Raw genomic sequence first — 14466 nt, 5'->3', positions numbered from 1 at the left:
GGTTTGCGCTTCAGTGTGTTGGCGAAGGTGTAGTTGGGTCTGTAATCAGGTTTTCGAATGGTTCTCGATGCCACGTAGGTTCGGCAGTTGTTGGGTGAATGATACAGAGGTTGTTGAACAACTCTTCTATGAGATGATCTTGCTCCTATAACCGTATAGTAGTTTTGCAATGGTGGGACTGCAACGTTCAACGGTCCTAAGACTTGTTCGAATCTCGAATAGTAGTGTTGGTTGAAGGTCTTCGAACAACTCTTCTATGAGATGATCTCCTCCTATAACCGTATAGTAGTTTCGCAGTTGTAGAACTGCAAAGTTCAACGGTCCTAAGACTTGTTCAAATCTCGGATAGTAGTGTTGGTTGAAGGTTCCTTCGTGCGTTGATGGACGCGATCCTATAACCGTATAGTAGTTTCGCAGCTGTGAAGCTTTGACGTTCAACGGTCCTAAGATCTTGATATTAGCATGTAGTCCACACAATCCTACTTGGGCTTTGAGGCCGGTAGGGTTGTGTCTCTTCATCTCTTCTTGTCCGGATGCCTTATAGTTTCCTTACAGTGAGTTGCCATTGAAGGGTTCACTGCTTGGCCTATCCGATATCCTTCCTCTGAATACCTTGCTGTTCTGTAGTCAACTTGTCGGGTCGACTACTGATCAGTGTCGGTGGACAAGGTCTACCGAATATATCACGTATTGCAATACAATGGTAGGTAGTAATGTATACGCTGCTGCGTTGCAGCAGCGCTGGGTGGGATACCAAACACGTGGTGTATAACTGTATTAATATCTAAGGAGCAAGAGAAGACTATTGTAAATGGCTATCTAAATGAATCTACTTAAATGCGTAATCACGTCACGTGATCACGCATTACTAATCACTGTATGACTAACCCATATTCCTCATTCTCCTTCAGTGGTATTCCAACATTGAGCTTTTGCTAACATTGAAGGCTCCGTTTTGATCTTGACGCCATAATAGAAGATGGCTAGAAGATGGCAATGTTTGGCGGTGTGTACGGAGTATGTGCGCGCACGCGCTTGCGCGTGAACCCCAACCCTCAACTTTGAAGCCTCCAGCTTTATTTATATTTATTTACTACTACATACTATGTAGTAAAGACTAAAGAGAGTGCAGAAAAAAAAAGATCTATCAATCTACTATTACTACATAGTATGCATAGTATGTACATGTATAGTTTGCCCTACATGTAGTAGTATGAGTAGTTTATGATTAACTGAATTAAGTGACACGCCTAATTATACTTAAGTGCTAGGTTAGTGTAGTCGTTATCGTACAATACACTGTCCCTATTGCCGAGGAGGATAGTGGGCTGCGTCACCATTCGGCTCATTTTGCTTAGGCATCCTTTTCTGCAAGCTTTGGCTTCGGGAAGATTTAGCTCTTTGTGACGTTCTGTTCATAAGAAATTAAATTGTGGAGCTAAAACAACGGCTGCGGCTACTGCTAGCCTCTACCCTAGGTATCCTGGGTAGGTATGTGCGCAGTGGAAAGTATCTAGGTACCGAGAAACCTTGATTGAAACCAAACTCTGTAATGATGGTTCCTGCAAGGAATAAGGAAAAGAGTACTTCTGGGATACTTCTGGAGACCTTCCGAAACACAGACAAATTTGGTCAATCGCCGGTCGTGGCGGCTCGGACGGATTCGCTTTTACCTTGCCGCTTGGCCCCAGAGGAGGGTTTCTTGGCAGGCGCAGGGCTTGGTTAGAGGGGCGTGTATTACAGCCTTGGCATTGGGAAGTTGCACACCCCTCCCCCCACACCTCCAATCCCACCCACACAATTCAACCTGAACTCACTGCACCACGCACTACATGCATGTACATATGTACAGCCTATCCCTGCAAGTACGTACCAAGAAGGAACTAGGTACTAGATACTAGATTCTATGTGTAAACGGAGGCAGTACGTAGCGTACACGGTACATGCCAGGACATGGTACATGAAAATGCGGTACGGTACCCACATAGGTAACTTGAAAGGGAATACCCCCATTAAACGATTAAAGATAACTAGTTATGTGGATGGATGGGTTCAATTTTCGAGGCACGCTTATCTCTTTGTCGGAGTATTTATCCTCAATCAAAGCCATCCTCATGTGCCTCATGTCCCTCATGACGAGACTAAACGCACAGGAACAATTTACCCAACACAGTTAAAGCGGTTCTAATTTGGACAATTACTATGTAGTTAGTTACAATATTTCCGGCTTGATACTTGTCAAACCTACATGCAGAACACAACGACTGCAACTGTCCGTATAGTTAACTACTCTTAGCCCGGGAATAATACATATGTAGGATACCATTTAGTAATATTTACCATATGAACTTTTTTGAGCATTGAGCATACCAGCCAGGTACATATGTAGATAAATCCCGGTATTTCAGATCATCAATTAGATCCTGAGATGCATACGGGTAGTAGATAAAGTAAATAGGGCCATCTAGGTGCTAGAGTTCAGGGTTACTGTAGCAAAAGATTAAGATTCCGAGTTTTTTCTTTCGAGCCAGTCTCCTCAAGTTTATAGTCGGCGACTAACCTAGGCGGTTTAGTTTAAATAAAACACTGATCAAGTCCAAGCTGGTAGTGGGTCGTCGTGTCAAGTCAGCCGCTGTTGCCGAGCGTTCGTAGTTGCAAATCATGTGGAAGCTTGTCCATCCCTTTCCTAAGACGTGCGAAGATTGAATTGTCTTTTACATAAGGTTGTCTAACGTGAGAGATTCTGGAACAGCAAACGAGGTCTGCGACAGCGAGAGGAAGGGAAATTTCGAACTTGTGTAGTGTGATATGTTCACGGGATAAGCGGGAATACCTAGTATGTACTATGGAACCAAATGACAAAAGACTAGACCAACAATATTAATACATATTTTGAGGCTATTGTGTGGGTTTTGTTGTATCGTGTCAGCAAAAGAAATTGAAGGTGGAAATAGCCAAGCGAACAAGAATCGTCATCTCCCGATGATCCAGGGGGTGAAGAAACACCGACGATGTGGCACCAATTTTCTTTTTAGATTCGGGGGAAACGATGAGAAAATAGAATAGAAAAGAAAAATAGAAAAAGCTGGGGAGCTAAGTATGCCATCATTCCTATTAAGGTAATGTAAGCCATCTACACTAACATCTTCTTAGGAGGCCCACGTGTCATATCAAGAAGGGGCTGGAATCTTAAAATGTTTGGTCTGGGGCTTAGGCATTTCTTACCCACATACGGCATAACTAGTAGTGCTCCGTATTTTGTATTTTTTTTTTGGTGTAGTTGCATACATACATACACTAGCACTGTATATACATACCATACATACCTACTACTAGTATTCAATTTAGTTATTATTTACACATTATTCATTACACTACATACATGTGCATATGTATGTTCATATGTATGTAGGTAATGTGCTACTAAGCTTCTTACAAAGTATTTCCTCGCTGGAATCGGCTGGATTACCCCCTAGATTTTTATTCCGAGGATCTGGAAGTAACTAGTAATTATAGTGAATCCCATGGAGATGTTCTAAAAGCCGCCGTTGGAAATCCTTGCAGGCTTACGGTAATATTTAGCTCCCTGCCTAGGAAGGGTGTCAACTTTCAAGCACATGAAGTGCTTTTCATACTCGACTACTAGGTACGATACGACACAGTACCCCCAAGATCTCAAAGGGTTAGTTAGACCAAGGAGGTGGGGTTATATTCCTTGCGAGAAGAGGGCAAAAAGGGGGGGGAGGGGAAGGGGGAGAATTGTACCAAGGTAAGTATCATTAAAGGTGTTCATGAGTCGAGTCGGAATATTGAGTGTTAGCATGTTTAAATAGTCGCTTTCGATAATCTACTTTAGATTGATTAATCATTTGGAAGATGGCCGGTTGGTTAATCGCGATTGTGTGATCGTCATGACCAGGGCAGTTGAAGGGGAGCTTTCTCCCGTAACTTGCACGCAGTACGCATGCAATATGTGATTGTCCGGCATAAGCGTCCGTGGAAGTGGGAGTGCGCGTGGGAGTGGGCGATGAAATCTATATAAGGAGAGAAGGAGTGAACGCAGAAGGACTGCAACATTGGTCGCACGATAGGTAAGTGACTGTGCAGGCAGGCAAAAGCAGTTCGAGTTGCCCCAGGAAAAGAGAAGGCAGGTTAAATAAAAAGAGGGACAAACGGGAGAATTGGGGCTGGCGGTCGGTCATCACGGTTGAGAGAGGGCTCGTAGCCGGTGTGACTTATCCCATTTTATTATTATTAGCTCAGCCAGATTAAGTATACTATATTATATACATACATACATGTCTACATACATGTCTACATATATATGTATATGTATATGCGTACATGTTTATGTATGCTAGTATGTATGTAGGATTGGTGAGTGTATGTACTATGTATGTATGTATGTATGTATGTATGTATGTATGTATGTGTGTATGTGTGTATGTACGTATGTACGTAGGTAGGTAAATAGTTAGGTAGTTAGATAGATATGTATATGTATATGTATGGATATGTATCCTGCATCTCGCGCATATGTAAGCCGTTGGAGGGTGGCTATTATTCGCCAAGTCACCAGCGCTCGGTACGCTTGATGTGCCACACCTCCAGATTCACTTACAGATCACCCTACCACCCGTGTGAGTGGAGCTGCAAGACCCTGGCTAGCCGTCCTACCTAGTACCTACCTACCTACCTACATCGGGTCCCCGGCGGTCTAGTATTGATGGATGACGATGATGGTGTGCTTCAGGATGCACAAGGTACGTACCTTTGCTGTATCACACCAGGATCAAGGCACACCTGGGCTCGCCTGGCACGCCTCCGGATATAAGTTACGTACCGGGTAGGTAGGTAGTTAAGTAGGTAGGAATAATAATACTCACATTTCCATATAATAGGTTGCCATACCCTGCCCATGTGTACCTACATAGTAGGTAAGCATCTGCAAGCACCTTTCCATCGCCGCTACTCGAGAATCGGTCATGGTCGTAACTGTTGGCCATGGTAGTAATGGTTCGTTTCGGGACAAGTCAGCATTTCGACCTCCTTCCTTCGATCAAGCTTAAAAAGGCTTTATCACTTCGCATATACTATGTAGTACATACTTGAAGTTGTCGGTCTGAATCGTTTGAATCGTTTGAATCGTTTACTTGACTACATATATTGTAGTCACGTATGTAAAGAGGCAGGGTATGGCAAGACGTATCAATGTACATACAATACATAGGTTCAATGTTGGAGCAAATCTTCTGCCGCCCTTGGCGCTCTTATATAGGTAGGTAGATATTCGTGTGGATGGTTCTGTTAGCGAACGTTTAACCGAACGACGTTGACCGACCTGTCAATAAGCAAACTCTATCAAATATATATCTACCGACTGACTAATAATAAGAAATGAACAGATGGGTGGGCAAGATGTTGGGAGGAATGATAGTTGAAACAAACTCGGCTCGTTTTAGTAAACCCAGTTGGCACATGTAGGGCAAGGTGACCGGGAGAGAGGGCCGTTCCAAGTAACACTTGACCTACAGGGGGGGAAGAAGCTGACTGAGCCTGACTCTACACTAGTCTACCAGGTGGTTATGATACAGCACTATGTACGTAGATAGAAAGGATGGGACTGGGGTGCACAAGGATCCGTGGCGGAATCGAATCGTTTGAAATACCTTCAGGGCTAGTATTCAAGCATGGGGCCATTTTTAGCAAGCTGATCTCGATATCTTGACGACATGAGAATTGCCGACTTCTGCTCATTTTCCAAGTCACAATGCAATGGACCTGAATGGCTGATGTCTCAGCGCATCGGGGATAGGAGCCGTGCGACTTCAAAACTCGAGCGATACGTGTACACATGTGCCCAGCCGATCCGGTTGTACTCAGATGCAGTGGAACAAACTGATTATGATGAGACAATCTGTGCCTGTTTGAGGTTTCCCCAAACTTGACGTACAGCAAGCAACAAGCCACTTATTGCCGCCCTCCCCAGCTGTGACAGCTCACCCACACAAGCCACACACACACACACACACCACACACATATACACACACACACATACCGTGACACACTGTTAACACATGGATATCTGACCGCGCCAAATTTGGCCAGTCTAGGCGAATCTAAGCACTAGCGGAAGAGACGAAGATGTGTTGCTTGGGCATCCTTGCTTACCTACCTACCTAAGATATTATATGTTTAGAGTACTATATATTCCAGACATCCCAACGTGAGAATACTAGGTAGTAGGTAATAATACCTACCTACCCTAGGTACATATGTAACCTAGTAACTATTATGTAGGCGCACGTTATTCAGAACCATTCCAGGTGTTTATTATGGTACATACCTTGGTGCTATATCTAGATATATGTACTGTCCGTACACTAACAGTTCGCCAAGCCCAGGGCAATTCAATATAGTCTCCATCAATACAATCTGAAGCTATCGTATGTTGGCTAGCCAGAGATGTACACCTAGGTAGGTATCATATAGCTGTTCTATTCACTAAACAGCATTATTTCACATGGGGATCCAAAGCAATAGAATTATCAGAAACCCCATCCTCACCATGTATTAGAGGATGGTAGCGAATATCTCATCTGCTCAAAGATTTAAAGCTGGGATGTCATTAGCTATAATTCGAGAATACGTAATTAGCAGCATGATATCCATCATTACAAGTTCATATCTTATTATCGATGCCCCAAGTACCGTTAATATTATATCTATTGTAGAAAATAACGTAGTGTCACACACTAAGCCCTCCCAGCCTAACTCCGTCATATGACTTCAGTGTAAGTCTTTAGTTAGGTAGCTATCCCTTTGACTACAGCTGGCACAAGGTCAATCATCTGTAGCCCGGCGGATATCCGCCTGCCACCTAAATCTGAGCATTACCGAAGCTCTGGCACTATTCGATTAGTGCTATATCACCCACCAGCCCCAAAACCGAGATGCCTCATCCTCTGATACCGACTCCGAGCTCGCAAGTGCTCCTCGCGTAGAAATGCATACGAATCATAGTTGGAGGGGGGGTGGTTCAAGGCCTAAATAGGGGCGTCTTTCAAGGCCTCACCGAAATCTAGACACCTCAAGAATCGCTCTTCTCGCTATGGTCATGATCGGGGTTGTAATTTGTTTCTCCCAACACTGTGGTTGGCTGTGATGTCATTGCTGCCTGGGTATTTGGATGTGGCTGCGTTTGTATCGTCGGGCCTGACGGCTGAACAGGAGGCTGGGACTGGTTTCGTGGAGCAGAACTACTTGAACTACTTCCCGCAGTTGCGGCATGTAACCGCTGATCTAATACTTTCAGGGCCAGAGCTCTTCGCCTTTCAGCTTCAGCCCGGACACCTCCATGCGCAGTACGCTGTATGAAGCTACTACCTTGAGCAGCGGATATATCGGCCTGAGAGAACGGTGTACATAGCCTCATCGCTACCAGCACATTGAAAATGGGCTCCGTGATTGCCGCGACGAAAGGTTTCATTGGCCCCGGGAAAAACTCAGCAAAGGCAAAAGTCTCACTGGCATCTCCACGCATTGAAGTTGGTTGTGAAGAATCGAGGTCCGGAAAGACAGTCTTATAAAAGCGCAAATACGTCCAACTCGAAAGAAGACCGAATAGGGTTAGGAATACCGAGGCGCTCGTAAGTAAAGGCGTTAGGGAGAGTGCTGACACGAAACCGAAATACAGGAGAGGGAATCGAGGTACGCGCAAAGACAAGACACCGCGGAAGAGGGTAACCGTATGCGCCGGGACAAGCTGGCTGAAAGCAACGAGAAAGGATATCTGCACAGGTATCGTGCCAGCGATCGTCATCAGTCTAGAATTTCGTCTCATGTCAGCATATCCGAGTACACCAAACAAGTATTCATATTTGGAAGTCTAGGCTTACGTCCAACTCTCGTTACGGGTAACAGTAAATAGTGAGACAAGAACTAGGAAGGTCAAGGTATTGGGAATCAAGGAGGCCACGAGGAGAAATTTAGCGAATTCCCTGGAGGACCATGCTCTCTCCAGATACCTCCCCCCATGATAAAGAGTAAGTCCGGCAATGGCTAGGGTGAATATGTTGTTCTCGACCAAGGTAGCCGTCAGGAAAGTCCAAGGATAGAAGAGGGATAGTTGAGGTATGAGAGTAAGCCATTCGACGACGATTTCGGAATGTGCGGACCATTGGCGATATCGAACTGCAGCACTCAAGACGGACTGTAGAAGTAAGACCACCAGCACGACGCGGGTGACTGGAGGAATATTTAGTCGCGGAGGCATGATAGCCGTTTAGAGGTGATTGTAACTTCAAATAAGCCAAAGCCACAGGGTGCTAGGCTTTCTGGATAGAAAAGTGCAAGGTTTGGGAGGGAGATGTCGGATTGTCGGGATCGCGTTGAAGCGCAAATCGCACATCACGAGATTGAGTTGTCAACCAAGGCTGATGTGGCCCGTGCTTTTTTGGGTTTAACCCTTTACTTACCCGCAGCCCTGAAAAGTTAGAAGCATGCGTAAGACCCGTCCGTTACTTCCTGCGTCAAGCCACAAATTTAGAAAGATACATCATACATCCATGGATAGTAATAGTAGCCTACCAACCTGCCAGCCTGCCTAGCCCTAGCCAAGCTTAGGGTAAGGGGACGCCTTACTATTTTAGGCCAAAAAGGCAGGATCAAATTAACCTTTCCAATGTGCCGCTTTCCTTTCCGGATACCACATAATGTAGTACCTAGTACATTCAAGTTTAAGGTGCTCAGTGCTGGTTAAAGCCTCAACTTGAAGCTACTAGGTACTACATGTAGGTAATGTATAACATTTGAAGTACAATACATACATACATACATATACTACACGTAGGTAATAATATTCTCACCATATACATATAGGTAATTAGGGTAAGTTAGGCGCTTCTCTAATTCGAAAAAGATTAAATTCTTTGGCATAACTACACCATTCCAACAGCCCTTCTTGAAGGCTTCTTCCATCTATCCGCCCCCGACCCTACCGGAATGAAAGGCTCGTCCGCATACCCAGAACTTGAACCCGCCACTAATCAAGTTTAGCCCCGGGCTCTAGGGCAACGAAATTTCTGCAGGGGAGCAACAGGCTCCTCATACATAATACACACACACAAGACGTAGTCTACAGTGGACACTGGACAGACCCAAACCCTAGAACGTCAGGATTCAAATATTCTTCTACGTAGTATGTGTCGATACATACCACACGTGCTTCAGGTTGACTTACAACTCCGCAAAAAAATAAATTCCAAGAATAGGCCCTCCAACAACAGACTACGTGTAGCCTTGGGCTTCTACTGGGACAAATCAATCTTACATATGATTACCTACGTTAACCTACATACATAGTATTATATGGTCCATTCGAATTATACTTACATGTAGCCCTACGGAATAATAGTTAACAGCTGAAGGATTGATGACCTAGGCTACTAGGTTAGGGAAGAGCCTTCAAGGATTTAGGACATCTCTGAAATTTTAGTGGTGTTTGGTGATGCCGGAGAAGCATATCTAATACTATGATCAATGCACTAAGCCTAACAAAGTTAGGGATAGATGGCAAAGACTTAAAAGATCGCCTGTTTCCTCGTCTAAGCTTGGTACGGTACCACTTGGTAAGTACGTATCCATCTCAGCTCTGGTTGACTGAATTCCAGCCTGGCCCCTGTTCTAAGATGATGCGTTCAAAACATTCTTAAGGCCTGGCTGTTAATACTTGGAAAAGATGCCTTTATCACTCTCGTCAACAAGAGCATTGCACCGGTTATGGACTCAACAAAGCTACTCTATAACGTGGTATTAGTTTCCTTTTCTGTTGTTTCCCTTTCCTCAAGCTGGAGCACGACCGATCTCAGTTCTGAGATCATGTCGATTACGAATTTCCGGGAGTACCCCAGCCAAGCTTACTGGCCAAGGCTAGGATGGCGGATTAATCAATGGTGAACCCTGACCACTTGCAAATGTGGAGTCGTCTGGAGTTTCGCTGTCGGTTTCCATTGTTCGAAAAGGAAAAGAGAGAAGCAAAAACCACCTCATGGGTTGATCCATCTTTTTTTTCTTGTCTCCCTAGCAAAAATAAAGCCTAGCCTCTCTCCAATCATTCTGCTACCCGCCAGAACACCTGCAGCACCAGGAGACGCCTTACCGCGTGGGTCAGCAACCAAAGGCGGTGCTATGTTGAAGAATGACACCGAGGTAATGATGTACAACGTACATACATACCTAGGTTAGGTACCTAGTAGTGACTGGGCCTAGTTCAATGTTATTATACATATAATGCATACCATGTTAGGTATTATAGTATCGAATGTATGATGAAAAGAACTTGAAAGGTTCAGTGTTGTAATGCCGAACCTGATTCGGGACAAGGTTTTGATTCAAGTGCCTGCAGTCAAGCGATTCGCTAATGCAACCTGATGGGACATAGTATTAGATAAATAGTACATACATATTAGTCGACATATAAATTGCGTTTTTAAAAGGGAAATATGATAAACTGATGGGTGTCCAGTCACAAACTGTGGCGGATCACCAGCCCTACTAGGTACTATACACTAGGAATCCATGGTTACATGTAGGTATATGTATGGGTACTTCAATGTTATTGTATTGTACCTACATAACTAGTAGTATTGTCCCTATGTAGTATCAGTGTTGGCATACATAATCACTGCTAGTTAGTTACATACCTAGAAGCAGAAGAAGAAGAAGAAGAAGAAGAAGAAGAAGAAAAAGCCGTGCCAAATTAGAATCCCTGTATTTAAATAACATTTGGAACTCTCTCAACTTCACGTCTCATGTAATTATTATGTGTGGGCATGTACGGATGAGTTTATGGTTTTATGGGTAGATGAGGTTAAATTACATGCATACCTCCTTAAAGGCTCCTTTAAGTCTAAAAGTTCAGTGTTGGTTCCAACTTGAAAGTACTACTAGGTTAGTTAGTCAGACAGACACAACCGTACACAATTTGGCTCAACATTGAGCAATGAGCATTGGATAGAACTATGTAAAACAAAAAGGCTGTCTCCACCGAGACTTGAATATCGAATGTATTCTGTAGTATCTCAGTGCTGTACTGCACTATGCATAATACATGGTAGTATGGTACTAAGTAACTATTAGGTAGTATCAATGTCAACATTGAACATCAATGATCATGTACATATATACATATGTACAATAGTTACATACATGTACTATGATACTACTGTACTACATATACTACCTAGTACTATCCCCATAGGAGCTACTAGCACAAAGTAGGTAAGCACTAAACTTTGAAGGTACCGAGACTGGCTGTAGCTTCACAGCATGTTAAGCTGGTAAGAGTACCTACATATATGTAGTCAACATACTAGGTTCCTGGTAGAAGATCCACACCAAATCCATCCTAGTCAGTTAGTTGGCCCCGACCCTTGGACATGCATCTTTAATCTGTTCCAAGGCCTCACGGCCAAAATCTCGTTGTCCTTCTTCCTTCACCATCCTCAGAAGAAAAGCTCGAATACGGTCTATCCTGATATACTGGCGCCACGGTCCATTTCGGTAGATATTGTAGCTGTCACAAAAGAACAGTAACTCATTGCTTGCGATCATGAAGGAGTATTTGGACTCAGATCGAGTCAATTTCTTGATTTGGAGGTATGTTTTGACTGACCCCGATTTCTACACACCTTCAACCTTCAAATCTTCAAAAGCGCCAGTCTTGTCTCTCCCTTCCCCCCCCTTCATCACCGTATCCTTTATACTTATCCTTCCTCTCGCGTTATTTATAATGCTGTCACTCTGCGCTGTTTTGTTAATATGATATCGCAGGTATTTAATAGAAGGCAGTATGTGTGCTCCCTTGTGATGTTATCTTTTGCGCACCTCACTCATATGAAAAATATTTTACCTTTTACTATGTGTGATGGTGATGGTGACGGTGTTGATGGTGATGTTACCGTGGACGACTGCAGTCAAAATTAACCAGAGGTTGCAGATTATCGAGAGACAGCCGTCAAGTTCCAAAAAGAGTGGCACGTCCAGGAACCTCACCGACAGCTCGATTTCGCGCAACATGTCAAGAGTCATGCACTAGTCAATGTCATAAACAAGGGTTTATTGTATAATTCGCTAGAGAGAGAACATGTGCAATCACAACAGGTATGTTATTTACAATTTCCCAATTATTCTTCGATATTTTGTATTCTGTATTCTGTATTTTGTGTTATGTTTTGTATTTGTTGTATTTTTTGTATTTTTTGTATTTTGCATTTTGGTTGCGAAGTGAGTGCACCAGGCAAGACACAACAAAAGTCCGACACGGGCGTTGTGATGCGATGCAAGCCAAAATGTCTTCTCCAATCCTGCCCAGGATCCGGCCAAATGGGCACTGACAGATTTTTCTGTATAGGTACCTCGTGATGTCGCTACCACGGCGGCATTGGCCGAGGCCCTGCAACTAGGGATATTTGGTCCACTACGTGCGCACCCGCCGCTTCACCAACAGGTACAGGAGCAGCTACGGATTAAGGAAATTGAGCATGATGATGAGGCCGATGCAGAGGCAGATGCAGATGCAGATACAGCAGTAGCCGCACCAAGTACATCTGGAGGTGATGTAGAAAATAGTCGAAAACGTCAAATTGACAGGCAACCGCAGGCGTCGCTTCTGAATGGTTCCCCAGCTAAGCGACCAAGACTGAGTAATGGGTACGAAAATGGGGTGGATGCAGCCACAGCTCCAATGGAACTTGACGGGCAGAACCACCATGGCGACAACCATGCTTACCCGTCTCCCCAAGAAGGCGAACAGGCATCAACACCCACTCCCCGAACTGATGGACCTGAGCAAGGCACTCAGGTTGAAAAGGTAGAAGAACTGACTACAGAAACTACCTTCCTACCCTTGGGTTCTAGCCTTGACGATGCACCAACATCCTCACCAACCACGGCATTAGCAAGAATTAATAACGAGAGCGCGCCTGTGTTACTGCATTGCCAGTGGCACCCCCAAGATCCCACCATCTTGGCGGCTGCTGGAACCGATGCGCTAGCCCGCATCTGGAACGTCTCTCGTGGAGCCATAACCGACCCTGCATCTGATGGTCACGTGAATGGCATCTCGCCAAACTTCCATACTCTGGTAGAAGATGACATACAGCCGAGAGCTACTGTTACTGCCATGGCTTGGAATTGGGATGGCACTGCTATTGCTATTGCTACCGACTCGGAGTCCAAGGCTCGAATTAACTTATGGACCTTGGAAGGTACCCATATTCAACGCTTTGAAGTTGCTGAACCGCCTGTTATCAAGCTTCGTTGGAACCCCAATAACGCGGCTATCCTAGGCATTGCTCCCGACAACGGGGGTACTCTGATAACAGTCTATCATGCTTTGACCCCGAACTCGATGACTTATTTCCTGCCCCGGCATGATCTAGATTCCGAGCCGCTTGACGCAGCATGGACCAGTGAATCTGATATCATTATCTGTGGTGGCGATTTATTAATGACCTTGAGATGTGCTGATGGAGAGATTACCGAGCTGAGAAAGTTTGCAACCCGCGAGGGCGACAGTCTAACACATGTGCAATTTGATTGGAGAACATCGCTAGCAGCAACGTGTGGAGAGAAGGGATTTGTCGATGTAAGTGATTTTACCCTGCGAATCTCCACCGCTATCTTTAACATGATGGGTACTAGATCTGGGATAACTCCGGTAAGCGACGTGAGATAGAAGCTCACTGCGATGCGGTCACAGCCCTAGCCTGGCAACCCCTACAACAGCCCCTTCCTTCTAACGAAGAGCGGCTTTTGGCTTCTGGTGGTGATGACGGAGCCATATTCATATGGAATGCTCTAGCCCCCGACGGGAAGGCAAAGTGTTCCATGACCATGGGTCCACCAATCGTCGCATTAGCTTTCACCCCTGATGGTGCTTTCATTGCTGGAGCTACGAACGAGAGGATTTTAATCTGGAAAGTCGGCGACCATAGTATTCCGCGAGCCAGTTGGAGTCGAGCGCCACACCCCGGTTGGCTTAGTCCGCGGATGAACCCCGAGTCTGATGAGGAAGATGAGCATTGCCTAGGTTGGGATGCAACTGGTCATAAACTCGCTTACGGAGTGAATAGCCGAGTGAGTAGCCCAGACTGATATTCTAAAGCATTTGTCCCAACGCTAACATGATAACAAAAGCTTGCCATTATCAACTTCCGATGATCACTACGGGCTCTAATTATATGAATCTATAAGACGAATTGTCAAGCCACCTGTCCCCTCCCAGGCTGTGGCTAAGATGAGAGAGTCGTGGTGTGTTGGGATATATACATCGGCCCTCGGCCTTTGATACTCGCTGGAAAAGCAAACAACGTCCGCCACTGAGATATGGTGGAAATATGGTGTCGACTAAGCCATGACGGCATACCGCGAGGCCGTTAATAATATATGATCCGGCACCAGAA

General features: G+C 44.8%; 2 protein-coding genes across 2 annotated transcripts; one reads left to right on the top strand and one right to left on the bottom strand.

Annotated features, from left to right (window-relative positions):
• Positions 1–6939: 6939 nt before the first annotated feature.
• GGS25DRAFT_181106 (eukaryotic integral membrane protein-domain-containing protein) lies at positions 6940–8523 on the bottom strand. The gene is made up of 2 exons (XM_049256628.1): positions 7900–8523; positions 6940–7827 (listed from the first exon to the last, which is right to left on the bottom strand). The coding sequence occupies exons 1-2, from the start codon at positions 8274–8276 to the stop codon at positions 7092–7094; spliced, it is 1113 nt and encodes a 370-aa protein (XP_049118854.1). The 5' UTR covers positions 8277–8523; the 3' UTR covers positions 6940–7091.
• A 2877-nt stretch (positions 8524–11400) lies between these two features.
• On the top strand, positions 11401–14332 carry GGS25DRAFT_181047 (WD40 repeat-like protein). The gene is made up of 6 exons (XM_049256627.1): positions 11401–11659; positions 11834–11850; positions 12000–12286; positions 12414–13649; positions 13706–14140; positions 14201–14332. Exons 1-6 carry the CDS (start codon positions 11613–11615, stop codon positions 14222–14224), a joined length of 2046 nt encoding a protein of 681 aa, XP_049118853.1. The 5' UTR covers positions 11401–11612; the 3' UTR covers positions 14225–14332.
• The last annotated feature ends 134 nt before the right edge of the window (positions 14333–14466 follow it).

This window comes from Hypoxylon fragiforme (assembly GCF_022984875.1).
Source record: "Hypoxylon fragiforme strain CBS 206.31 chromosome Unknown GGS25scaffold_3, whole genome shotgun sequence".
Classification (NCBI taxonomy): Eukaryota; Fungi; Ascomycota; class Sordariomycetes; order Xylariales; family Hypoxylaceae; genus Hypoxylon; species Hypoxylon fragiforme.
Note: the sequence above shows the minus strand (reverse complement) of the source record. Positions and strands in the feature narration are given on the sequence as shown.

Bases quoted from the DNA above. Each gene is read 5' to 3' on its own strand.
- GGS25DRAFT_181047 (XM_049256627.1), top strand. From the start codon at position 11,613: ATGAAGGAGTATTTGGACTCAGATCGAGTCAATTTCTTGATTTGGAG. The intron at 13,650-13,705 runs GTAAGTGATTTT...GATGGGTACTAG, and splicing joins GAGAGAAGGGATTTGTCGAT to ATCTGGGATAACTCCGGTAA. The intron at 14,141-14,200 runs GTGAGTAGCCCA...TGATAACAAAAG, and splicing joins CTTACGGAGTGAATAGCCGA to CTTGCCATTATCAACTTCCG.
- GGS25DRAFT_181106 (XM_049256628.1), bottom strand. From the start codon at position 8,276: ATGCCTCCGCGACTAAATATTCCTCCAGTCACCCGCGTCGTGCTGGTG. The intron at 7,828-7,899 runs GTAAGCCTAGAC...ACGAAATTCTAG, and splicing joins ACCCGTAACGAGAGTTGGAC to ACTGATGACGATCGCTGGCA.